Source organism: Mesoplodon mirus, assembly GCF_964341445.2.
Source record: "Mesoplodon mirus genome assembly, chromosome: 14".
NCBI classification, from domain to species: domain Eukaryota; kingdom Metazoa; phylum Chordata; class Mammalia; order Artiodactyla; family Ziphiidae; genus Mesoplodon; species Mesoplodon mirus.
Genome location: NC_138990.1, coordinates 24,374,621 through 24,401,500, shown reverse-complemented (window position 1 = coordinate 24,401,500; position 26,880 = coordinate 24,374,621). Strand labels below are relative to the sequence as shown.

The following is a 26,880-nucleotide window of genomic DNA, read 5'->3' as shown; positions in this document are numbered from 1 at the left end:
TGAACGAGACCGTCCGCGGCTGCTCTGGGCCACTCCTCGCGTCAGGCGGCTCATCTCCCCTGTGCATCGGAGCCCCCGCGGCCCTCCCCTCGCTGTCAGGGATGGAGCACACAGGGGTCTCTCCCTACGGGCCTCTGTCAGCCTTGTAACCGTACCAGTAGCATCACTGGGGGTGTGCAGAGCAAGCAGGGCCCCCCGGGTGGAGAGGTGTCCTCTGCAGGCCCACCCGGAAGGAGGGTCTCGTGGGGCCAGGGTCCCATCGCTTCAGTCTCCACCTCCTGCGGGGAGAAGCCCTCAAGGAGGCGGAGGGCAGCCGCCCACCCGCCCGCCCGCCCGCCACGTGTCCAGTTGGAAGGAGACCCTCAGCAAGGCGGGCACAGCATGAGGCTGACCCACAGGGCCTCCTGATTCTTTCTGATGGGCAGAGGCTGACGCGCTCTTTGGCGGGAAGGCTGTGCCTTTGTTGGGGGGGGAGCGACTTTCTCTCCTCTGGGTCAGGTCCCAGCAGCCATCACGTGATGTGGGCTTGTGCCCCCCCGAGGCCCCCCCTCCTTGGGGAAGGATTTCCAGCCTCCCTCAGCCCTTGCACAGCAGAGCCAAGCTTCACACGAAAGGTCAGGGACTTGTGCGTTGGGTCTCCTCGTCTGAGTCGTTGGAAGAATCCCAGCACCTTGCTTCGGGTTACATTACAGCTGCCAGGGACTCGTCTGAATGTGAGCTCATCTGACCTTCACCCGAGTCCCCAGGGGCTCCAGGCCGGCAGCCTTGGTGTCCCCTGAGGATGTGGCACCTTGGATGCTGGCAGGCCTGGCGTGAGCGAGAGCTGGGCAGGCTTCTCTGCGGTGGGACCTTCTGGAGCCTTCACTGTGCCAATAAGCTAATCTTTAAATTTAAATTTTATCTTGTAGGAACACGTAACGAGAAATGTACTCTGTTAGTGAGTTTGTAAGTGACCACGCTGTCTGGTAGACACCGTAGGGGCATTCACCATAGGGACAGTCATCGGTGGATCTCTAGAAATAACTCACCTTGCTTCACTGAAGCTTTATCAATGACCTTAAGTTTCAGTAAAGCAAGCCAAGTTCTAATAAGCTGGGTTTTCCTGCAGGAGTTTTTTATTTTTTATTTTTTTATTTTTTGGTGGGCCTGGGGCTCTTCTGAAAATGAAGGGAGGGTTCTGACGATTTGGAAAGGTAACATCCACCCAGCCCGGTGCAGGGAGGCCCCTAACACTGCTCACAGTTGCTCTGCACACCGCCGGCTCCCAGCGAGGGTGACCCTGCAGCGGGGGTGACGTGAAGCTGGGGTCCTGCAGGTAGAAGCCGGGGCTGCTCCGGGTCCTCGAGTGTGGGACTGTGTGGGCGTCAGGCTACCTCCCCGACAGCGGCCTGGGGCAGACGCTGGCCGGTGGCCTTCTGCACCCAGGCCGCCTCGCATCCCATCCTCCCCCACCCTTGGCTCCACGACCTGGGAGCTCAGGTGCTGAACTTGGAACAGCTCTTGGAGGGTGGGGGCCGGTGGACCCTTTGCATGGGTTTCCTCGGGGGGCGAGGAGGTGAAGAGAGAATGATCCAGGAGCCCTTGCAGAGCCACAGAGAACGCTGGAAGGTGCTAGTCTGCTTCTGGGACGCCGGGAGGGGGTCAGCTGGGCCAGTTCTGGGAAGGCCGCGGAGCTCTCCAGCATCGCCCCACCCCGAGCGCTAGGGACCCCAGGTCTCCGGAGCCATCCACGGCCCTGTCTCCTGCGGCAGCAAATAAGTATCTGCGGCACTTTGGACAAGGACCAGGGCCAGGCCCCGACGCTGTCCAGGGAGGGCCCCGTATCTCCCCTGCCCCCCAGCGGGCAGCCCGTGGTCCTGAAGCCGATGACACGGGCCCAGTGCCGTTCTGAGTGAAATCCCAGCCCCAGGCCAGCAGGGGCCTTGCTCACAGTGCCACGGGTCCTGCTCTCGGTTGTGCCCACATTTTCCATCAACAGGGTGCCACATCCATCGCGGAAACAGCCCCCTGCCCCGAGCTCTGCTAGGACCTCACCAGGCAGCCATCCACGATCAGCTCGTACCCAAACGACTCCCAGAAAACAGGGGCTTTCTTTCCTCCACCAGCCTGACACACAGCCATCACACTCACACTTCAGCTCCGTCCTCCTGGCCCGAAAGGGCAGCCACAGACAGCGTACCCACACCCACTGCCCCGGGGAGTGGCCGGGGTCCTGTGCTGGTGGGCGAAAAGCACGGATTCTTGGCGGCCACGCCCCCAGCACCTGCGTCTCTGAACACCCGCAGGCTCTGAAAACTGCCACCCCGCCGGCCCTGCCCTGTCCATCTCAAATGGGAGCCACACCCCAAAACCAGGGTGATGAGTCCAAAGAGAGGCGTGGCAGGTTCCCCCGGCACCTTGGCCCAGTCCAGGACCGCACTTCCTGCATCTCTGTGGACCTTCTGATCCCGAGGGGGGCTGCGCTAGGGTGTGGGGACGTGATCCCCCAGGAGCAAGGGCGGCTGTGCGATGGGGTCGAGCCACACAAGTCAGCGGTTAGGAGCGAGGGGACAGGACGTGCACCCCAAATCGTGTCTCTGTGGCATGAGGATTAATTTATGACGATGATTATATATATAAATATGATTCACTTATGATTCTTTCTAAGGCCCAAAAGACTCAGGAAGAGCCTTCCCCTAACTGCCTAAAAGAATGTAGATGGAGGACCTGTTCCAGGAAGGGGGCGTCACCACAGGTAACTGTAGTAAAAACTGTTTGCTGAAACTTCTGTGTCCACGGTTCCTGCCTGGCCCAGCAAACACACATTCACCAAACGTTTGCTTTTCCGTCTCCACGTGAATTGCCTCCCTCCCGCTCTGAGTCCCAAACCCCCATCCCTGACATACTCCTTCGTCTCGAGCTGAAGATGGGATTTAAGGTGAGGGCTTCCACCATTGAGGGAGTTCGTTTTCCTGGGTCTCTCCCATGCGCATGCTTTTAAACTTTTCTGAATTCCTCCTGTTGATCTGTTGCCTGTCAATTTAATTCTCAGATGTGCCAGAAGGACCTGAAGGGAGAGGACAAAGTCTTCCCCCCGACAGGAGACACCCCAGGAGAGAGGCGTCGGGGGCTAAGGCGGTGGATGAGCCCCACCGAGAGGGGGGCCCAGGGCTCCCAGACAGGCACGCTCAGGACTCTCGCAGGGGCAGCTAGGCAGGGGTGCCGGCGGGGGGCACCCCGCCCCCCTCTTCCCTGGCACCGAAGTCCCCTATCCCCGCCCTGACTGGGAGCCGTCTCCTCCCTGCACCTTGGTGAGCGCTTCCGGGAGTTCATTTCTCCCTCGCCTGCTCTGTCCCCTCACACGTGTGCTGCTTTACCCGCCCCCATGTGGACCCCCCGTCGTATTCATGCTGGTGCAGGTGCCGGCACCTTGTAAGCAGCCTGCGCCCACCTGCAGCTGCCCCCACGGCCAGAGGGAGGGTCTGGCACAGGCAGGGCTCCGTCTCAACCCCAAGTCCCCAGAGGAGCCTGGGTGGAGAATGGCCAGACCGGACCTCTGGGTGGCACTCACGTCTCCAAGCAAGAAGCCGGCCTCTCGACAACGCAAACTCCCCCAGAGCCGAGACAGGGTTAACGGGCTTTAACGCAGTTAAATGAGGGAGAATTAAAGTGCTGAGCTTTCACTTCTTTACAGATTCTTCTGGACTCAGCCCCTGAGAAGCTGCGGCAGCAGGTCCTGTTCCTTTGCCATCTCATCCAATGCCATCACCTTTTCACTGAAACAGGAAGGCCTGTTACCTCAGTAGAATTTTTTTTTTTTTTTTTTTTGCGGTACGCGGGCCTCTCACTGCTGTGGCCTCTCCCGCTGCGGAGCACAGGCTCCGGACGCGCAGGCCCAGCAGCCATGGCTCACCGGCCCAGCCGCTCCGCGGCATATGGGATCCTCCCAGACCGGGGCATGAACCCGTGTCCCCTGCATCGGCAGGCGGACTCTCAACCACTGTGCCACCAGGGAAGCCCCCTCAGTAGAATTTATAGCGTAACATTAATTTCTTTAAAATGGCTTCGGAGGAGGTCAGGCCAAAAGGCAGAGACGAGAAACCAGAACAGCTCTCTGGCTCCAGGGTGTGTCCAGGCTGCTTTCGGCTTCGTCCTGTAGGACAACCTTGCCTTGAATGTACATTTCCAACAGGCCTCTGCTTGTTTTCTGTAGAACAAATGTGGAGCTATCACAAATTATTAGATTAAATGCAATGCATTCAGATGAAATCTCTGTAAAATCTGGTATCCTTCGGAAAGGGTCTGGAACGGAATATGAAAGATAAACACGTCATTATCTACTCGGGTGTGCCAAGCTCATGTGCTTCTGAATAGATTTTTTTTTTTTTTTTTTTTTTTTTGCGGTACGTGGGCCTCTCACTGTTGTGGCCTCTCCCCTTGCAGAGCACAGGCTCCGGACGTGCAGGCTCAGCGGCCATGGCTCACGGGCCCAGCCGCTCCGCGGCATGTGGGATCTTCCCGGACCGGGGCACGAACCCGTGTCCCCTGCATCGGCAGGCGGACTCTCAACCACTGCGCCACCAGGGAAGCCCTGAATAGATTTTTAAACAAAACAGATGGGTAGAAATCACCTCATCCAACCAGAAAGGCAGCAGCAGGCCCGTCAGTTCCATATGGGAGGGGCTCTGTCAAGGGGATGCAGGATTTTGAAGGGTCACTTAGGAATCTAAGCTATTATTTCCATTAGCGCTGACGGGCAGCCCTGCAAGCTCTCAGGGAGACTGGGATTTCCTTCCTGGACTTTGTGTGCTTCTTCAGACAGGCTGCTTCCAGGAAATGTGAGATGACACCCAGCCTGGGCACCAGCTTGGAGATACAGGTTCAGAGGCCTCTGGCCGGGCCCCTCCTGCCGCTGCCCGCTGCATGCAGCCCAGACCCTGGCTTGGCAGCTCCTCCCTGAAAAGGGCCCTGCCTGGGCTTCCATCTGGTCCTAAATTTCTCTAAGGAGAAACTTCTCTAAGAAGTTTCTAAAGAAACTTCTCTAGGTGGGAAACACAAGAGAAGAAAAAGACCCACAAAAACAAACCCAAAACAATTAAGAAAATGGTAATAGGAGCATACAGATTGATAATAACCTTGAATGTAAATGAATTAAATGCCCAACCAAAAGACACAGACTGGCTGAATGGATACAAAAACGAGACCCATATATATGCTGTCTACAAGAGACCCACCTCAGACCTAGGGACACATACAGACTCAAAGTGAAGGGATGGAAGAAGATATTCCATGCAAATGGAAATCAAAAGAAAGCTGGAGTGGCAGTACTCGTATCAGATAAAATAGACTTTAAAATAAAGACTGCTACAAGAGAGAAGGAGGGACACTACATAATGATCAAAGGATCAATCCAAGAGAACGTATAACAATTATAAATGTTTATGCACCCAACATAGGAGCACCTCGATACATAAGGCAAATGCTAACCACCATGAAAGGAGAAATCGACAGTAACACAATAGTAGTAGGGGACTTTAACACCCCACTTATACCAATGGACAGATCATCCAAACAAAAAATAAATAAGGAAAGAGAAGCTTTAAATGACACAATAGACCAGACAGATTTAATTGATATTAATAGAACATTCCACCCCAAAGTGGCAGAATACACATTCTTCTCAAGTGCACACGGAACATTCTCCAGGACAGATCACATCTTGGGTCACAAATCAAACCTTGGAAAATTTAAGAAAATTGAAATCGTATTAAACATCTTTTCTGACAACAACGCTATGAGATTGGAAATCAATTACAGGAAAAAAACTGTAAAAAACACAAATACCTGGAGGCTAACCAGTGCACTACTAAATAACCAAGAGATCACTGAAGAAATCAAAGAAGAAATAAAAAAATACATGGAAACAAATGGCAACAAAAACACGACGACCCAAAACCTATGGGACGCAGCAAAAGCAGTTCTAAGAGGGAAGTTTAGAGCAATTCAACCTCACCTCAAGAAACAAGAAAAATCTCAAAGAAACAATCTAACTCTACACTTAAAACAACTAGAGAAAGAAGAACAAAGAAAACCCAAAGTCAGTAGAAGGAAAGAAGTCATAAAGATCAGAGCAGAAATAAATGAAATAGAAATGAAGAAAACAATAGCAAAGATCAATAAAACTAAATGCTGGTTCTTTGAGAAGATAAACAAAATTGATAAAACCCTTAGCCAGACTCATCAAGAAAAAAAGGGAGAGGATGCAAATCAATAAAATTCAAAATGAAAAAGGAGAAATCACAACTGACACCACAGAAATACAAAGGATTATAAGAAACTACTACAAACAACTGTATGCCAATAAAATGGACAACCACAAAGAAATGGACAAATTCTTGGAAAGGTACAATTTTCTAAGACTGAACCAGGAAGAAATAGAAAATATAAACAGACTTGTCACAAGTAATGAAATTGAAACTGTAATTAAAAATCTTCCAACAAACAAAAGTCCAGGACCAGATGGCTTCACAGGTGAATTCTATCGAACATTTAGAGAAGAGCTAACACCTATCCTTCTCAAACTCTTCCAAAAAATTGCAGAGGAAGGAACACTCCCAAACTCATTCTATGAGGCCACAATCACCCTGATACCAAAACCAGAAAAAGATATCACAAAAAAGAAAATTATAGACCAATATCACTGAACATAGATGCAAAAATACTGAACAAAATACTAGCAAACAGAATCCAGCAGCACATTAAAAGGATCATACACCATGATCAAGTGGGGTTTATCCCAGGGATGCAAGGATTCTTCAGTATACACAAATCAATCAATGTGATACACCATATTAACAAATTAAGGAATAAAAACCATATGATCATCTCAATAGATGCAGAAAAAGCTTTGGACAAAATTCAACATCCATTTATGATAAAAAAAACTCTCCAGAAAATGGGGATAGAGGGAACCTACCTCAACATAATAAAGGCCATATATGACAAACTCACAGCAAGCATCATACACAATCGTGAAAAACTGAAAGCATTTCCACTAAGATCAGGAACAAGACTAGGATGTCCACTCTTGCCACTCTTAAAGATTTGTGCTCAGAAAACTATAAAACACTGATGAAAGAAATCAAAGATGACATAAACAGATGGAGAAATATACCATGTTCTTGGATTGGAAGAATCAACATTGTGAAAATGGCAATACTACCCAATCTACAGATTCAGTGCAATCCCTATCAAACTACCAATGGCATTCTTCACAGAATTAGAACAGAAACTTTTACGATTCGTATGGAAACACAAAAGACTCTGAATAGCCAAAGCAATCTTGAGAAAGGAAAACGTAGTTGGAGGAATCAGACTCCCCAACTTCAAACTATACAACAAAGGTACGGTAATCAAGACAGTATGGTACTGGCACAAAAACAGAAGTGTAGCTCAGTGGTACAGGATAGAATGCCCAGAGATAAACCCACGCACATATGATCACCTAATTTATGACAAAGGAGGCAAGAACATACAATGGAGAAAAGGCAGCCTCTTCAATTAGTGGTGCTGGGAAAACTAGACAGCTACATGTAAAAGAATGAAATTAGAACACTCCCTAATACCGTACACAAAAATAAACTCCAAATGGATTAAAGACCTAAATGTAAGACCAGACACTCTAAAACTCTTAGAGGAAAACGTAGGAAAAACACTCTTTGACATAAACCACAGCAAGATCTTTTTTGACGCACCTACTAGAGTAATGGAAATAAAAACAAAAATAAACAAATGGGACTTAATTAAACTTAAAAGCTTTTGTACAGCAAAGGAAACCATAAACCAGACAAAAAGACAACTCCCAGAAAATATTTGCAAATGAAACAACAGACAAAGGATTAATCTCCAAAATATACAAACAGCTCATGGAGCTCAATATCAAAAAAACAAACAATCCAATTAAAAAATGGGTGGAAGACCTAGATAGAAATTTCACCAAGGAAGACATACAGATGGCCAAGAGGCACATGAAAAGATGCTCAACATCATTAATTATTAAAGAAATGCAAATCAAAACTACAATGAGGTATCACCTCACATCAGTCAGAATGGCCATTTTCAAAAAATCCAGAAACAATAAATGCTTGAACATGTGTGGTGAAAAGGGAACCCTCCTGCACTGTTGGTGGGAATGTAAATTGATACAACCACTATGGAAAACAGTATGGAGGTTCCTTAAAAAACTAAAAATAGAACTACCATATGACCCAGCAATCCCACTACTGGGCATATACTCTGAGAAAACTGTAATTCAAAAAGAGACATGTACCACAATGTTCAATACAGCACTCATTTACAATAGCCAGGATGTGGAACCAACCTAAATGTCCATCGACAGATGAAGGGATAAAGAAGACATGGCACATATATACAATGCAATATTACTCTGCCATAAAAAGGAATGAAATTGAGTTATTTGTAGTGAGGTGGATGGACCTATAGTCTGCCATACAGAGTGAAGTAAGTCAGAAAGAGAAAAACAAATACCATACGCTAACACATATATAAGAAATCTAAAAAAAAAAAAAAGGCTCTGATGAACCTAGGGGCAGGACAGGACTAAAGATGCAGACATAGAGAATGGACTTGAGGACAAGGGGTGGGAGGGGGAAGCTGGGACAAAGTGAGAGTAGCATCGACATATATACACTATCGAATGTAAAACAGTTAGCTAGTGGGAAGCAGCAGCATAGCACAGGGAGATCAACTCGGTGCTTTGCAATGACCTAGAGGGGAGGGATAGGGAGGGTGGGAGGGAGGCTCAAGAGGGAGGGGATATAGGGACATATGTATGCATATGGCTGATTCACTTTGGTGCACAACAGAAACTAACACAGTACTGTGAAGCAATTATACGCCAATAAATATCTATTAAAAAAAAAAGACCAGTAAACTTGATAAGCCTCTAGGTAAACAAAATAAGAAAAAAAAGGAGAGAAGACACAAATTACTAATGTCAAAAATGAAAAACCCTATGTATAGGAAAAGGTAATAAAGAAATATTATGAATCATTTTATGCTCACAAATTTGTTAAGCTAGAGGAAATGGACCAATTCGTTAAAAGACACAAAGTGCCAGATCTTGCACAAGAAGAAATAGGCAATCTAAACAGGCTGCTGTCTATTCAAGAAATGGAATCAACAATTAATAACCTCCCAAAATAGCACCAGCCCAGATGGGTTTGCTGGTGAATTTCAGCAAACATTTAAGGAAGAATGATGTCAGTTCTCTACAATCACTTCCAGAAGATGAAAGCAGAAGGAATATTTCCTAACTCATTCTATGAGGCCAGCATCATCCTAATACCAAAATGAGACCAAAAAATCACAAGAAAACTACAGATCAATACTTCTCATGATTATAAATGCAAAAATCCACAACGAAGTATTAGCAAATAGAATCCAACAATGTTTAAAAAGAATTATATACCACAACCAAGTGGGGTTTATCTCAGGTATGCAAGGTTGACTCACAGTTCAAAAATAAATTAATGCAATCCATCACATCAACAGCTAAAGAAGAAAAATCACATGATCATATCAATAGATACAGAAAAAAAAACTGACCAAAATCCAACACCCATCATGATAAAAACTCTCAGCAAACTATGAATAGAGGGAAATTTCCTCAACATGAAAAGGAACATTTACAGAAAACCTTAAGCTACCATATTTAATGGTGAGAAACTAGCAGCTTTTCTGCTAAGATTAGGAACAAGGTGAGGATGTCCCTTCTCACCACTACTCTTCAACATCATACTCAAATTCCTAGCTAACACTAAATCAAGAAAAGGAAATAAAAGGTATACAGGTTGGGAAGGAAGTAATACAATTGTCTTTGTTCACAGATGACATGATTGCCTACATAGAAAATTTCAAAGAATTCATACACACACGCACACATAGGACTCCTGGAATTAATACACATTATGGCAAGTTTGCAGGATCCAAAGTTAATATAAAAATGTTAACTGCTTTCCTATATACCAGCAATGAACAACTGCATTTTGAAATTGAAAACACAATATTATTTACAGTAGCACCTCCAAAATTGAAATACTTAGATATAAATTTAACAAAATATGTACAAGGTCTAAAAGAAGAAAGCTAGAAAATTCTGATAAATGAAATCAAAGAAGAACTACATAAATGGAGAGACAGTCCCTGTTCAGGGCTAGGAAGACTCAGTACTGTCAAGATGTCAATTCTTCCCTACTTGATACCCAGATTCAACACAATCTTAACCAATATTCCAGTAAGTTATTTTGTGGATGTTTGCAAACTGATTCTAAATTTTACATGGAGAGGCAAAAGACCCAGAATAGCCAACACAATACTGAAGGAGAAGAACAAAGTTTTAGGACATAACTACCAATATCAAGGCTTACTATAAAGCTACAGTAAGCAAGATGGATTGTACTGGCAAAAGAAAAAGATCAGTGGAACAAAACAGAGCACCCGAAAATAGACCTGTACAAATATAGTTAACTTATCTTTGCTAAAGTAGCAAAGGCAATAACACAATAGAGAAAAAGATAGCCTTTTTTTTTTTTTTTTTTTTTTGCGGTACGCGGGCCTCTCACTGTTGTGGCCTCTTCCGTTGCGGAGCACAGGCTCCGGACGCGCAGGCTCAGCGGCCATGGCTCACGGGCCCAGCCGCTCCGCGGCATGTGGGATCTTCCTGGACCAGGGCACAAGCCCACGTCCCCTGCATCGGCAGGTGGACTCTCAACCACTGCGCCACCAGGGAAGCCCAGGATAGCCTTTTCAACAGAGGGTATAGGAGCGACTGGACATCCACATACCAAAAAAAGAAAAAAAGAAAGAAAAGCAAGAATTTAGGCACACACCTTATACTCAAAAGGGATCACAGACTTAAATGCTTAAATGTAAAATGCAAAACTATAAGCCTCTTAGAAGATAATGCCCCTCCTGGGGCACCAGGGTCCATCACCCAATGCCGTGGGTTTCTTCTGATGGATGGTTTGACACTGCTGCTTACTGTGGGAACTATGCCCGCCTTGTCCTTGGCAAGTAAGCGCTACCACTTGGTCCCTGCTGCCCCAGACCCAATCACCCTGTTGCTTTCTGGTTTCCTAATTCGTGCCCAGTTATCACTGTGGGGCCTGGCCTACGCAGGGCAGCAATCACAGACCCAGAAATTTTAGATGACATTGGGTATGATGATGACTTTTGGATACAACACTAAAGGCTTTCAAACCATGAAAGAAAAAATTGATAAACTGGACTTCATTAAAATGAAACACTTCTGCTCTGCAAAAGACACTGTGAAGAGAATGAGAAGACAAGCCTCAAACTGGGAGGAAATATTTGCAAAAGACAATTATAATAAAAGTATACAAAGAACTCTTAAAATGCAACAATAAGAAAACAAACAACCTGATTAAAAAGTGGGCAAAAGATCTGAACACCTCACCAAAGAGATATACAGAAGGTAAATAAACATATGAAAAGATGTCCAATATCATATGTTATCGTGGAACTGCAAGCTAAAACAACAAAGAGATACCACAGCACACCTATTAGGATCATGAAAATCCAGAGCACTGATGACATCAAATGCCGGTGAGGATGTGGAGGAACAGGAACTCTCCTTCATTGCTGGCAGGAATGCAGAACAGTGCAGCCACTTTGGAAGACAGTTTTGACAGTTACAAAACTAAACATGCTCTTACCGTATGATTCAGCAATCACACACCTTGGTATTCACCCATGTGAGCTGAAAACTTATGTCTACACGAAAACCTGTACACAATGTTTACATCATCTTCATTTTTAAAAGCCGAAACCTGGAAACAACCAAGGATCCCTCAGTAGGTGAAAGGATAAACTGTGATCCACCCAGACAATGAAATATTATTCTGTGCTTAAAAGAAGTGAGTTATCAAGCCATGAAAAGACATGGAGGAACCTGAAATGCATGTTACTAAATGACAGAAGCCAATCTGAAAAGGGTCACGTAGTACATGATTCCAACTCTGTGACATTCTGGAAAAGGCAAAACCATGGAGACAGTTAAAAGGATCAGTAGTTGCCAGACATTAGGGGGAGGAGGGATGAATAGACGGAGCACAGAGGATTTTTAGGGCAGTGAACTTATTCTGTATGATACTATATTGATGAAAATACATCATTATATATTTGCCCAAACCCATAGAATGACCCTATGTAAACTGTGGACTCTGGGTGCCCATGGAGGTTCACTGACTGTGACAGGTGTCCCACCTGGGGGGATGCTGTGCATGAGACAGGTGAGGGTCTATGGGAAATCTCTGCACCTTCTGCTCCAGAATCCAGAGAGGCCCACTAGGCATTGTGTCTCATTTTTGGCTGTCTCAGTTTTGCAGCCACTTATCCTTCACCTTACAAGGGGTATCTCGACATGCTCCACACACTGGACCCTAGAAATTTCACTGAGGGGGAAGAACCCTGAGTTTTTGTTGGATTTATTTTCTACCCTCTGACATGCAATTGTCTTACTGTAAGTCTGGAGTAGGTGCTCCTTCTCTCTCACTAGGTCCAACCAGCATAATCACCAATGAAATGGACCAGTATGATGGTTTATGGAAGGGAAAGTGATCAAGATCCCTCAGAACTAACCTATGACTGAGGGCTGGAGAGTTGACATACCCCTCAACAGAGGGGTAGGACAGCAGAGGTGTGCTGATGACCTCGCTAGGTAAAAGCAAACCGCTGCTGGTGGGCCTCAGGGATGGGGTGGAGAAAAGAGCATGTGCCAAATCAAGAGCTGCAAGGCAGCGACCAGGAGACGTGTTAATTTGCTCAAGCAATGAAACCACATCTGGTTCAGCAGCTGCAATTGGGGTCACCACCTGGTTAAGCTTAAGATAGTCCACTGTCGCCCTCCAAGACCCAGCTGTCTTCAGCACAGGCCAAATCGGAGGGCTGAACAGGGAGGTGGTGGGAGTTACCACCCTGCATCTTTCGAGCCCTTGGTGGTGGCACTGACCCCTGCAATCCCTCCAGGAATGCCCCATTTCTTTGGTTCACTGTTTTCCCAGGTAGAGCCAGCTCCAGTGGCTTCCACTTGGTCTTTCCTGCCATAACAGCCCTCACCCCACCGGTCAGGGAACCAGTGTGGGATCCCACCAGCTGCTGAGCATGTGTATTCCAATGATGCATTCTGCACCTGGGCAGTGGTGGGGGACACAGAAAGGGTCTGCGGACCCACTGGACCCACTGTGAGAGGGACCTGTGCTAACTCTCCACTGATCAGTTGACCCCATAACGCCCTGCTCTGACTGGGGGACCACGGTGGCATTTTGGGTCTCCTGGAATTAGTGTCAGTTCAGAGTCCGTGTCTGATTATTTCCTTTTCTCCAATGTGCAGCCACCCTGGTAAAAAGCTGCAGGTTCTTTTCGGAAAGGCAGGGAAAGACTAACAGTATAAATCGTTGGCAGTGTAGTGAGGTTCTTCCTCATTCACTGAAAGGGTTCTGGGTCTGGAAGTCTGAGAACTGACTGTGGGGCCATGACTCTGTCTTTGTGACCCAGGTCAAATTTCTGCTCACTAGACCCAGAGCTCTGCTGCTGACACGGGAGGAGCTTGAATTCCATCGCCTGCTCAACTGCTTCTCTCCTGGGGCACCAGGGTCCATCACCCAATGCCGTGGGTTTCTTCTGATGGATGGTTTGACGCTGCTGCCCACTGTGGGAAGTGTGCCTGCCGTGTCCTTGGCAAGTAATCGCTGCCACTTGGTCCCTGCTGCCCCAGACCCAATCACCCTGTTGCTTTCTGGTTTCCTAATTCGTGCCCTGTTATCACTGTGGGGTCTGGCCTACGCAGGGCAGCAATCACAGAGCCCTCCTCACAAATCTCTTCTCTCTGCCCTGGGTGGGTGGGCAGGTCTTATGAGATAAACCCACGCAGACTCCAGCCTCCCTCTCTGCCTCTGCCATGAGCCACGGCAGCTCTGGCATTTCAGCCTAATTTGCTGTATGTCACCTTCTGGTCCATGTTTCAGCTGAACAACCAACCAAACAGAGCCTTTCTAATCCCTTTAGGTGAGTCCAGGGCAGGCCCGTAGGGTTTGGGAGCAAAGCCCTGCCAGCCTCTTCAAATAACTACTCTCCTCTTGAGAAACAGCTCTTGGCTGCTACTGGGCCTTAGCAGAGACTGGACGCTTGACCACGGGTCACCACGGTACCATGTGACCAAGCTGCCCATCATGAACTGGCTGTTACCTGACCCACAAGGCCATAAACTTGGATGTGCACAGCAGCTCTTTACCACCAGATGGAAGTGATAAATACGTGATCAGGCCCAAGCAGGCCCTGAGGGCACAAGGAAGTCACATGAAGAAGTGGCCCAAGGGCCCATGGTCCCCACCCCTGCTACACTGCCTTCTCTCCCAGCCTGAACCTAGCCTCCTGGGGAAGTTCCTTCCCTACAATCAGTAACAGAGGAAGTGAAGCCTCGGGCCGGTTTACAGCTGGTTCTGCACGGTATGTGGGCAGCCCTTGAAAGTGGACAGCTGCGGCTTGACAGTCCCTTCTGGGACGTCCCTGAAGGACAAGGTGAAGGGCAGCCCTCCCAGGGGACAGGACTTCAGGCCATGCATCTGGTTGTGCGCTTTGAATGGCTGGATTGTGTGATTATACACTGAGTCACGGGCTGCGGCCAGTGGTTTGGCTGGACCCTCAGGGACTTGGAAGGAACATGGTGGAAAATTGGTGACAAGGAGGGGTGGGAAAGTTGTTTGTGGACAGACCTCTCTGAATGGGCAGAAAATACGGAGATACATTTGTGTCCCAGGTGGACGCTCACAAGGGCGACCTTGGCAGGGAAGGGTTTCCATGACCCGTCCTGTGGACACCAGTCAGCCTCTTTCCGCAGCCAGTCCTGTCAAGGTGGCCGTGGCAGCAGGGATGGAGATGACGTGCAGGCTCAGTATCATAGGCGTCCACTCACCAAGGCCTCCCCGGCTGTGGCCACTGCCAAGTGCCCTGTCTGCCAGCAGCAGAGGCCAGTACTGAGCCCCTGACACAGCCCATCCTCTGGGTGGTCAGCCAGCTCCCTGGCGGCAGGCTGGTTTCACTGGACCACTTCCACCACGGAGGGGCAGCATTTAGTTCCCACCGAAATAGCCACTCATTCTGGATATGGAGCTGCCTTCCCTGCGTGCAGTGCTTCTGCCAAAACTACCGCCTGTGGACTTCTGCAATGCCTTAATCACCCTCGTGGTGTCCCACACAGCACTGCTTCTGATCAAAGAACGCACTCCACAGAAGACGAAGCGTGTCGGTGGGCCCCTGCTCATGGAAGTCTCCAGTCTCACTGTGCTCCTTACGGTCCAGAAGAAGCCAGCCTGACAGAGAGGTGGAGTGGCCTTTTGAAGATCTGGTTACAGGACCCACGAGTCTGGATCCAGGAGACCCCACAGGGTGTCTCAGTGTCACCACGCCCTGTGCTCAAGGTCAGTGGGAAACAAAGGGCGACAGCTGTTGTTTCTCCAGCCAGGCAGGACGGTTGACGAGCCAGACCCTTCAGGAACGGAGCCCTGAGTCACCACCAGGTCAGAAGCATGGCAGCCAAGCTGCCTGCTGAGGGCGAAGGGGAGATGGAGCGCGTGGGGGAGAAGCTGGATACAGAGACCAGAGCTGTAGTCGGCATGACGGTTTCCTCCTCGTTCTGTTAGGAATGTGGCTGTGTGTGTAGGTGCACCTGTAAGATATCCTTGTTTCTTCACTCTCCCATTCCTCATGATGGAACAACAGCGGTGCTGACTTTACAGTGCAGTGTTTCAGTTACAGGACACCAAGGAGAAGCGCGAGCATCACGGAGGACTTGGCGTCCTCCCTGGGGAGGGTGGCGCGTTTCAGTGGCTCACTGCACAGCGGTCTCACGCACGTCAGCAGAAGCAAGCTCCACCGCTGACTTTATGTGCAGACAAGGCTGGGTCACAGAGTTGGGCCCGGGTGCCAAGCTGACGAGGGTGGACTGTGACGGTCAGTCTGCGCAGCAGCTTGGCCAGGCTATACGGCCAGCGGTTAACCGCTCGTCTGGATGCTGTGGGGAAGGCACATCGCAGACGTGGTTCACTCCCACAACCAGGGGCTTTAGGGAAGGGGGCGCCTCAGAGCGTGCGCCTCGATGGTGTGGGTGGCCAGTGTCAGCGGTCGATGGCCTGGAGGGCAAGCGAGGTTTCCTAGGGAAGACCTTCTGCCTGGAGACGGCGTGTCAACTCCAGCCTGCGTCCCAGCCTGTCAGCCCCAAGGTCTCAGGTTCCAGCCTCCCCGATCGTCGTGAGAGCCAGGCCCTCAGATGAGTGTTTCCACCTGCACCCCTCTCTCCTATTGGCTCTGCTTCTCTGCAGAACTCTGACTGAACAAACCAATAATTAATTTTTTAGTAGTTAGCAGAAGATGTTATGCCCATCTTAGTATTAAACAAGCTGAAATCTTTGGGATTTGTTTAAGGTGATAAAAAGTGAGGATGTGAGGAGTTCGCTGGTGGCGCAGTGGTTAAGAATCTGCCTGCCAATACAGGGGACACGGGTTCGAGCCCTGGTCCAGGAAGATTCCACATGCCGTGGAGCAACTAAGCCTGTGTACCACAACTACTGAGCCTGCGCTCTAGAGCTGACTTCATCTCCATGAGAGACTGGAAAAAAATCTCCCACGTCTTTATGAGGACACAGTGATCACGGAAGGCGGCACCAGTGGTAGAATTCCGCACAAGAGAATCCAACCTGAGATGGGATCACCCGTGCCCACTCGGACACACTGGACATCCACCTTACACACCACCAGCGAGCTCTCGTGGCTGCCCTGGGTGTCCAGGTGTGAAATCCACCCCCATCCTGATTAGTTACAGTAACTTCTGCCCTCTGGGGAGAGCTACAGAACGGCTATTACAGGTGATTCACAAATTCTTTTCCATTTCTAGAGTTTATTGCTATTTTAAAAATGAATTTTGGTTTATTGTTTTGCAGCAGAAACCCAACTTCTGACTGGAATAGTTTTCTTGGGCGCCATCCATCCTTCATGCTAAATGTCAGGTGTGAAACTGACAACTTAAAAAAAACCTTTCTACCCATGTTTCTTGGTGGACAAAGGAAATGGAGCCTCCAGTGAGGAGATGAACATGTACCATTTCACAAACAGAATGCCAACTAACCTGGCTTCATCTCGAGTAGCCTACGTGTCTCAATTTGGCAACATCAAGTGTCCTTTTTCTGAAACTGCAAAATCAAATCTCCTTTTAATTTTTCCTTAGAAGCTCTGGGGATACAAATTTTACATCTGTATCTGCCCCACAATTCTTATGGGATCTGGCCTTCAATGAACTACCACATCCCTAAGATTGATCTCTAATAGTTTTGTCCAAATACCCGTGTGAAGCATGTATGAGATCAACTCACTTCCTCCCTCCAAACCCCAGGGCGGGAGATGCCATCGTGCCATCTTACTGATGGGGAAAGCGCAGCAGAGGAAGCTCGCCCGAGGCCTCACAGCAGGCTGCCTCGTCCCAGCCTCACCTCCATACTCATTCATCCATTTGTGCCTTGTTTCTCCAAATTCAGGTCTCACCCATTCTGTAGTCGTTTCGGCTCCTGCTTCCTCCCCCATCCCCCGTTGTACCCTGAACATTTGGGCACCCAGCAGGAGAAGCTGCCCATCAGGGCTGAGGAGAGGGTGTGGGCCCTCACTGGGCAACAGGGCCTGGCTTTACCCGCCGTGGTTACTAGCTGCCTGACCTTGGACCCTCATGTGCACATCTGTGCCGGGAAGGGCCCACCAGCACCCCACCAAGCTGAGACCCAGAAGTAGCTGGATTGAGTTTCAGCCCAGGACAAAGGCCAGGGGCAGTAAAAGGAGAACTGGGGGTGGCCAGGCCTTCCTGGGAGAGAGCAAAGGCGAAGGTTCCAGGCTGCCTCTGAGCTCTCTGCTGACCCAGGAGGCCCCGTCCTGTCCCAGGGCCTGTGCCCTTGTCACAGGGAGGGACGCTCCAGTGGCATATCCCCTCCAAAAATAAGCTGCCTGTAAAACCTCTGATGTCGCTGTTTTGACAGCTGGGATTCGTGCTTTCAGGATGGGCTCATTTTCTGCCTGAAGATGACTCATCCACCACATGCCAGCTCTCCTCCTCCCACAGAAGGCAGTCCAGCCACAGGGAGTTGAGGGGAAGGCCTGAAGTCGCCGGGGCTCCAGCGGCCCAGGGCATTCAGCAAAGGGCCCTCCGCCCTGCCAGGGCGCCAACCCCAGTGCCGGTGCAGGCTGCCCAGCACGCGTGTCCCCGGGAGGGTGCAGGCTTCCATTGACCACAGCTGACCGGATGACCACCAGACTTCTCAGAGACTCATTCATGAAGCGGACGGGGTTCCCAAAGCCCTTGAGAACGTGCCACCTGGGCCGTGGGCTCAGTGGAGCTTCACGTGTAATCTGATTCCACTGCAGCCACACCTGAGGCACAGCACTGATCGCGGGTCTCCCCATGTTTGGGCCTGTCCTCCCCCAGGAGATCAGCGTGAGGACGGGGCCTGCAGTGGACTATAGTCCTGGTGTGGTCAGACCCAGCCCACTCCCCCCGGGTTTAAGGTCTGCAGGACGCCTCCCCACCTCTGCTGGTGATGATGCGGGAAGGCACTGCCTGTCTCAAAGCTGGAAACACACTGGCAGCGACTGATACACTGGTTACAGAGCGATGGCAACCCCCTCCCAGTCCACATGATAGAAACAGCACAGGCAACGGCTTGCTTAGTGCAGTGAGGCTCAGTGGGGGAAACAAATTCACAAACCAGTGGTTCTTCGCTTTAGGAAAAGCTGCCTGGTTGTTCTAAGAGCTTCATCTTCAAGATTTCTTCAGATTGCACATTCCTGAGTTTCCACTAAATGTATCATTGTAACCCTCCTATGGTATATACACACACTTTTAACCGGGGGGTGTGGTTAATAAAGGACCGTTCCCCTGCACACCCATTTCCACGAGCTCCCGACGGCAGGCAGGCCCGCCTGCTACTGTCCTGGCTGTCAGCCCAAACCCGTCCCCCAGAGACTTAGCCACAAAGGCCACACCTTGTGAGTGGGCTCGGTTGAGCGGTTCACTATTGCGGGGCCCCCTACAGCTGCACTCGAGTTGTGAGGAACCAGAAGGCAGACACCCCAGCTCACAGTCCCCTTTCCTGGGCTGACCTCAGGGCCTCCTGCCAGCAGTTACCCTGGACTTCCCACCCCTCAACTCCTGGACGAACCAAAATCACCGGAGGTCACGGCCCCATGGGGATGGGGAGGCCATCAAAGTCAGCGCCCTGGATCCCAGACGGCACTGAGACCAGAGTTAGGCTGGCTCCACTGCCAATGCTCTGTGACCCCAGGCAACTGCCAGCACCTCTGAGCCTCAGGAGGATCACCAAAAATGAACATTTTAATGTAAACAGCTTTAGAGGCTCTTTCCAGTTCCAATATGCTATTACTTTGCGAAACAGAAACTCGCTCATCCATCAGCAGAAAGTTAACTTTCTTCTGGCCCATAAAGTAAAGAATTTCCCACAAGTCACATGAGTGAAACTCTCCTGGCAGCAGTTTTTCTGACACTCATCAGTCAACAAATGTCACCAGGCCTTCTATGCACTCAGCACCCTCCAGGATCTGCCAGTCAGAGCCCTGAGACACTCTGAAATAAGTTTTAAATCAGGACTGAGCACAAAACAACAGATGGCCCCAAATACGCAGACCCCTCCTGTGTGCTGGACCTGCCGACCTCCTGCTGCATGTCCTACTCTGTCTAAAAGCACGCTGGTCCAAACCCACTACGCTGGTTTCGTAATGCATGATGGGTTGTTTCTAACTTGGGGCCACAAGGAAGACCCTCAGCACGCTGGTGCCACGGAGAGCACTGCCAGAGTCAGGCTCCAGCAGGAGGTCAGCAGGAAGGCGAGGACGCAGGGGCGGAGGGTGCGGTGAGGGTCCCTGGTCAGGCCTGGCCCCACCATCCCCCCGCCTGGCCCCACCATGCCCCGCCGGGCAGCCGCGCTGACTTGAGCCGCCTGAAGGCCCCCAGTGGCTCTGGGGTTCCCCACCTTCAGGCCACCTCCTCTGGCCTTTGCTCGGCCTACAGCTCCCAGGAGGCCTCCCAGTCCCAAGGCGGCCCTGCTCCCCGTCCTCAGGCCTGTCAACCAGTCCACGTCCCTGTCCTGGACTCCGCCTGCCCCCTCGCCGTCAGCCCAGTGCCCAGAGCTCTGCCTGGCCTGGCGCCTGCCGTGTGACAGACAAGCGAATGGGGAGTGATGTCCAGCTGGCCGGCCAGGAGGGCTCTAGCGCTAGATGCTCTCGGCTGCAGGGCGACCGCGATCTGCTTCCACCTTCCTGAGGGCCCAGGACTCCTCTTTCTGATGACTTTCCCTGGAATCACCCTGAGGGATAAGGATCCCCACCACCTGGTGCTAATGTGCTCATAAAACCTCAAAGACAGGAAACAGCCGCTGAGGGACATGAGAGGTGAAATCTGGTAGTTGTTTCAAGCACAAAATAGATTTTCTAAGTGCAAAAGGGTTAACTGAAATCCTACAGAGCACCTTCTTAAAAGGCTTCCAAGATTTGGTTCCTACTCTGCAATTTCTGGGTGCCACAAAGATGACCCCAAAAGTAGGATCCCTCCTTCAGAAGCACTAGATCCAAGCCCTTCAAAGGGAAGATATGACCCCCACCTGCTGCACTTTCCCAAGACGAAACCTCCCTGTCTCCACTCCCGGGGCCTTCCCCACGCCCTGGGGCCTCTAATCTTTCCACCCTGGGGGCTGGGGGATCCTGCACTGACAGCTGTCCCGAGGGTCTGCTTCAGACTGGCAGCTTCGAAGTACATGTACTTCCAGGTCTCCTCGGAGGCACCGGCCCCTCCCATCCAGGGCCACCCCAGGCAGACCCATCCCCAAGCAGAACAGATGCCTGGTCGGGCCAAGGGATCCAGGTTCTGGGAGAGTCTGCAGTGCTGGATCAGAACCAGCTCACCCAGGCCACCCCCACCCCCACCCCGGCTCCACACTCCGCCCTGCATTCCCGGTCCTCATCCCTGTGGGCTGCAGGGCTGTGGTCATGGGCTCACTGCAGCCCCTGGAGCTGCTCTGTGCCGGCGGCCCGGCCGCAGGGCAGGCCCTGCAGGCAGCGGGTGCGACCAGGCCGGCGGGGGGGTTGGGGGGGGGCGGGGCGGCGGGAAGAGCGCTGGGAGAGCGCCTGGGGGGCGCACATGACGGCTCGGGGCCCTCCTGCCAGCAAGTGAGTCTCTCTGACCCCTACCCCCCGGGGCCGAGCAGGGCCCACGTGCAGGGCCCGCCTAGGGCAGGGCTGACAGGCCCGACCCCCAGGGGCATAGCTAGCGACGCCCGCCTGCCAGGGACCCCCAGCAGGGCCGCTGCGCTCGGAGGGCCGGATGGAATTTCAGCGGAGCTCAGCACTGGGAACGCGGGCGCTGAGGTTCAGGTCTCTGCGGACGGTGCAGGTGGAGCTCACTGCCTTTTCCTGAGGAAAATTCAGTAACAGAAACAGCCTGGAGAATACTGCCAATTACCTTAAAAAAGCCTTTTGCCGTAACTAAACACGTGTGCATCTACGATGGGCTCACCCAGGGACAGACGGGAAGCAGCCCGCCGCACTCTCAGTAGGTGAAATCTGCGGCTCTGGTCTCGGGGCAGGGTCAGCCCAGGGCCCCGCGGGCAGGCCCCTGGCGCCCAGCTTGCCCCGGCTTCCCTCCAACGGCCGCCGCCAGCCCTGCTTCCAGAAACGGCAGCTGCAGCGTTTTGCGCTTCACTCTAAATTGGGAAAAATTCACCTGGGGGTGCAGGAGGGAAAACACCCACAGGTGCCTTTTCAGGCCAGTGCTTCTTCTCGCTGTGTCTGAGGTGAGAAAAGCAAGCCACACAGACGACGTGCTTATCTCCCGGCTTTGACGCTGCCGGTCACAGCTGCACCTGAGGACACCAGCCCACTTCCTGCCACCAGATCCACGTCACCTCTGCCGAAGAGTGCAGCGGGAACCCCACACCCCCAGCTCGGCTGGCACGGGCTGCTGCCTGGCCGACCCGGAGCCACCTGAGCTGAGGTGACGCGGCCGTTCCTCATTAGGCGGGAGCTGCTGGCAGAGCGTGGGCCTCGAGCGAAGCCAAGTGCCCCTAAGAGCGGAGCCAGCGACCACGGAGGAGGGCGGAGGGGTATCACTCCCCACGAGGCCCCCAAACACCCGACCCCGCTCAGGCAGCAGCCCCGTCTCTTTCACAAACTAGAAGGGGGGAACTTGCGGCCAAGAACCAGAATCGGTCACGGAGCTACCACGGCTCTTCCCTTTCTGAGTCAGAGGTCCCAGGGAGCTTGTCTTCCAGGAAGGTCATCCAAGTGAGAGGGTGGGACCACCCGCCCTCCTGGGGAGACCCGGCTACGTCTCCCGCCCAGGCAGCGAGGTGGAAGGAGTGGACCACGACGGGTGATCTTCAAGCAGACGTGGATGCAAAACACAGAGCAAGGAGTCCTTTCATGCCCAGGCACCTGCCGGTCTCAGGAGGAGGCAGCCATCATGGCCGAGACGGAGGCCCCTCCCTCTCCATGGAGCGTGGGGAGAGCATCCCTCTGGACCAGGGGTCAGGCGGTGAGGAAGCCTGAGCATCTCTGCGAGGTGCCTGGGCTCCGAGAGCACGGGGTGGTGAGGGGTGGGTGTGCCTCTGGGGTCCCAGGCAGACAGCCTGAGCCATCTGGATTGGGTACCATCCCCGAGGGAGAGGAGAGGCTGCCGTCTAGGTCGAGGGGCACACTCTAATCAAAGGCTGGCTTTACAGTGAAAGGTTTGAAAACATCCACAGACTGTGGCAAAGCCAAGAGAGAGTGAGAACAAGCCGCTTCCAGAGCAAGGCCAATAAAGGGAGTGGCCCCTGCCGGAGACCCAGCCCACTCTCCAGCACAGCCCGGGCAGCGCAGAGGCCTGACCACCCGACACGTCTCATTGGCTTTGAATGTGAAAAAGGTAAAACAGCTCACCAACAATTTTTTTATACAGATCACATGTTGAAATGACAATGTTTCTGGATATTGGGTCTAATAGATTATACCATTAAAATGAATTCCATGTTTTATCTTATTTCTAAATTGTTTTAACTTTCAAAAATGTGACTTATTGGAAGATTATAAGTTACGTATGTGGCTTGAATTATGGTTTCATCGGACAGCACGGACTTAGAAATCTGGACTCTCGTGGTGGCTCACCTGATGTCTAGCTCGTGGCAACTGAGGCAAGCTCCCTGGACTCGGATTTCTTTCTGAAATCAGCCCAACTTCCTTCACTGTTAAAGAAGAGCTGAAATGCCATCCACACCCACTAGGAGGCTGGCCTCCTCCTCTGGCTGCTGCCCCATGGCTGAGCGGGTTGTGCACGGCACGAGGACGGCACATTGAGGGAGAAGGCCCTGCTCACACAGCACGTGCATAGATCCGTGGATTTGTCCTTAGAGATCCTGGCACTTGGCAGAAGGTGTCTAATCCCAGCAAAGTGAGTAGCTTACAATGACTTTGCAACAGGAGGAACGAAGCATCTTGAGGGAGCACTTTTTCTCATGTGTGAGAAAACCAGCTGGGCTCCGGTCATCCCTCCCCGAACCTGCGGCCACTGGAGCGCCACCACTTTGCTGGCTCAGCCTCCCTCTGTGTCACGTGCCTGGTGCCCGCACGCGAGCCTTAATTTACAAAATGGGATTGGCGTTTGATGCCCAAGAGAGACAACAACCAGCCGGGCCTGGGCCGCCCAGGGTGGGCCACTTACCCTTTCGCTTCTCCTCTCGTCGGGTCTACTTCCTGCACTGGTGGGGCTGGGTGCCGACCAGCCGCCGGCAGGGCCCGCTCCGGCCTCCCCGTGGAGGTGGACGGCGCTGACGTTGGGAGGAGTGACGGCCGAGGCTGCCGACGTGAGCGGGATGGCTGGCCAGGGGCTGTGCTGCGGGGACCCGACGGCGGGCAGGCTCTGGGCACGCAGGGGTGACACCGCGGCGGTGGGCCGGCCCTGCGCCTGGGCCGAGTGGGCAGCTGGGAGAGAGGGGCGGAGAGAGCAGGGGGAGGTGAGTGTGCAGCCGGCAGCGTGGGGGCCACGGCCAGCCCTCCCGCCCGCGCCTCTGCTGAGTCTCCAGCCCCAGCCGCAGCTGCAGGCGGGGCAAGGAGGCCTCTGGGCAGCTGGCCGCCCCCGCCACACCAGGAGCCGGGAGGCGGCCGCTGAGGCTGCCGCAGAAGAGGCCCTTCCCAGTTTTTCCCATCTTTGAACTGGTGTTCTAGGTTGTAAGGAACCAGTATGCTCGGGAGGGTTTCAGAACCACCCTGTTCGGCCCTTCGTAGACCTGAAGCCCGTGCAGGAACCCGGAAGAGGCCCGGGGAGGCCCTGGGCTGCCGGGCTCTGCTGCACGTGAGAGGGCCTCTGTGGACAGTGCGGCCCCTGTCGGCCTCCACCCAGCCCTCAGCCGCCACGCCCGCTGCTCCAGCTGGCCGAGCAGGGGCGGTTGTGTGAGGATCCATGGACTGATGTTTCACCGTCCATCTCCCCACTCCAGCGTAAGCTCCACGGGTGGGACTTTCGTGTCTAATTCACTAACGTGTTCCAAACAGCCGGAACAGTGCCTGGCACGTAGTACGTGCTTAATAAAATTCGTTCGGAATGAACGAGTCTTTGAGAAAGGAGAACCCTGGCTAAAACATCTCTACAGATTTCCCAGAACTGAATGGCTGGAGAAGAAAACAACACTCCATGAGAAAGAGGCATGGCTCACAACACAGACTGGTGGCAGGGTCGGAATCCACGGGCCTTCGGTACAATTCACCCTCAACCTCACCCACCCGGCGGGACCCAGACACACGCGGCCGACCTGTTGCCTTGCTGGGCCTGCTGGTCAGCGACGTCAGAGCAGACGTGGGCTGCTTGAGGACGAGCGTGGACACGCCGTTACTCCCAGTCTCTGCCCCTCCTCTCCTCTCTACCCCACTGTTTCAGTAGCTCTGGAGCCCCCAGATTCCGCTACCCTGCACGGGTCCACTCTGCCTCCCTGGACCAAGGTCCAGTGGTGCTTTAAAGAGAGCAGGTGAATGAGTAAGTGGCCTACCTTATCGTCCACTGTGTCCTTACTCTCAGGCTATCACTTCCCACTTCATGGATGGAACGAACGCTGGAGGCTCCCCCAGCGTCAGGGCAACCTCTGTCCAGACCTGGCCTCTCAGCCTCCAGGGTGCAGGGTCCCACGGGGCGCCCCTTCACCCTCACTGATGCCTCCTGCACCCCGTCTCTCCTGTCCTCGACTCCGCCCCTCCTACAACTGACTAACGAGCCCGAGGCCCTCCTCCCATACCCCCTCCTCTCTACCGGCAGCTCCTTTCCTGCTGCCTTGACCCCTAGGTGCTCGGAACAGTGTCCCCATGGCCCTTCCTTCCTTTTCACTCGACTTTCTGATGGGCCTGTGTTTGGTGTCTGCTCGTCCTCTGAGGCTTGACGGTTACGGCGAGTTTGGGCTTGCGTTTGTGGCTGTGATTCCGACTCACACGAGGGCCCGTCTTCCGTCTGGGGGACCCCGCCGTGCTCATCCTTGAGGATTCTCTCTCCCGGCCCCTGCTCTCTGCTTCCGAAAGTCGTGTTAGAAGTCACCTGGAGCTCGGCGTCCACCCCGTGTGTACTTTCTTCTTGTTTCGCTTCTGCTCCATCTCTGAACAAGCTCCGCTGTGGGGCTTCCGGTGTGGCCAAGTCCATCTCAGCTGTGTCCAGTGCAGAGCGTGTCACCCACAGAGGTTTCGTATTTAAATATATGTTTCCTTTCCAAAGTTTCAAGTTGCTTCTGTCCTATCCAGTGGTTTCTGATTCACATCCATCTACGTGCTGTTTTACTTTTCTTCTTCATAATACTATTTTTTCTTCCTTTTGGTGGGATGGACATTATTCCTTCTTTTTCCTCTTGGAGGAGGTGAAATGTGCCGATTTCAAAGCCTTCTTCGGTTCTCCTGCCCGTTCTTCAGGCTGCTGGCTTCTGTGATGCAGGACTTTCCCACAAACTGAGTGCAGGCTCGCCCTGAGCCTGAGTGTCTCGCTGCCCTGTTTCCTCTCTTTTATCCCCTCCTGCAGTTTTGTTGCTGCTTCTGCCTGGCCTCCAGGACCTCCCTTCAGAACCAGGTGTAATCGGGTGGCTTGAGTTTGGTCCTGCAGTAAAGGTGCAGATCTAGCCCTCAGGCCAGAGCCAGACTCAGCTCCAAGCCCAAGTGGGGCTCCATTCCCTCCCTCATCCCAGGCAGGGGCTCAGTACTACCACTCCCAGGAGGGGGCTCAGCCCTTAGACCAGTGCACCTGGCCTGGATCCCTGATGCCCTCCAGGGGCTGCCTGTCCATGTTCTCCTGCAGGAGGGGAAAGCCAGCCACCACCACCTGCTTCATCCCGGAACCCAGGAGGCCAGCGTATCAACTCTCTTGTGTTCCATGTGTTTACATCCAGAGTATCAAAAAACAACCAACCTCTCTGTGTTCAGAGCAGATGGGGGTGGGATTTCCACATGAATCACTCTTCCAGGTTTCCAGGAGTCCTTGACTCACTTCTGTCTCCTGAAATATGGTTTCTCACCCCATCATTCCATCAAATGTATCTGGACAAGATTATGACTCCCCTGTCACCAAACTTAATGGACACTTTTCTGTTTTCAGAAAAAGTATCTATTACTCTAGCCATTTGTCTTCACACCAATATCACACTGATTACTGTGGCTTTTTAATACGTCTTGAAATCACTGTCAGCTTTCCAACTTTTTCTTTTCAAGGTTGTTTTGACTATTCTAGGTCCTCTGCATGCCTGTATGAATCTGGGA

At 51.9% G+C, this 26,880-nt stretch overlaps 1 protein-coding gene across 1 annotated transcript in view; it reads right to left on the bottom strand.

Moving 5' to 3' along the window:
* The window catches only part of SH3RF3 (SH3 domain containing ring finger 3), a 209,272-nt gene that overhangs the window by 19,369 nt on the left and 163,023 nt on the right, over nt 1–26,880 (bottom strand). The window contains exon 7 of the mRNA XM_082643102.1: nt 23,822–24,081. Within this exon, the coding sequence (XP_082499228.1) occupies nt 23,822–24,081 (260 nt within the window). The remainder of the gene's footprint in view (nt 1–23,821; nt 24,082–26,880) is intronic.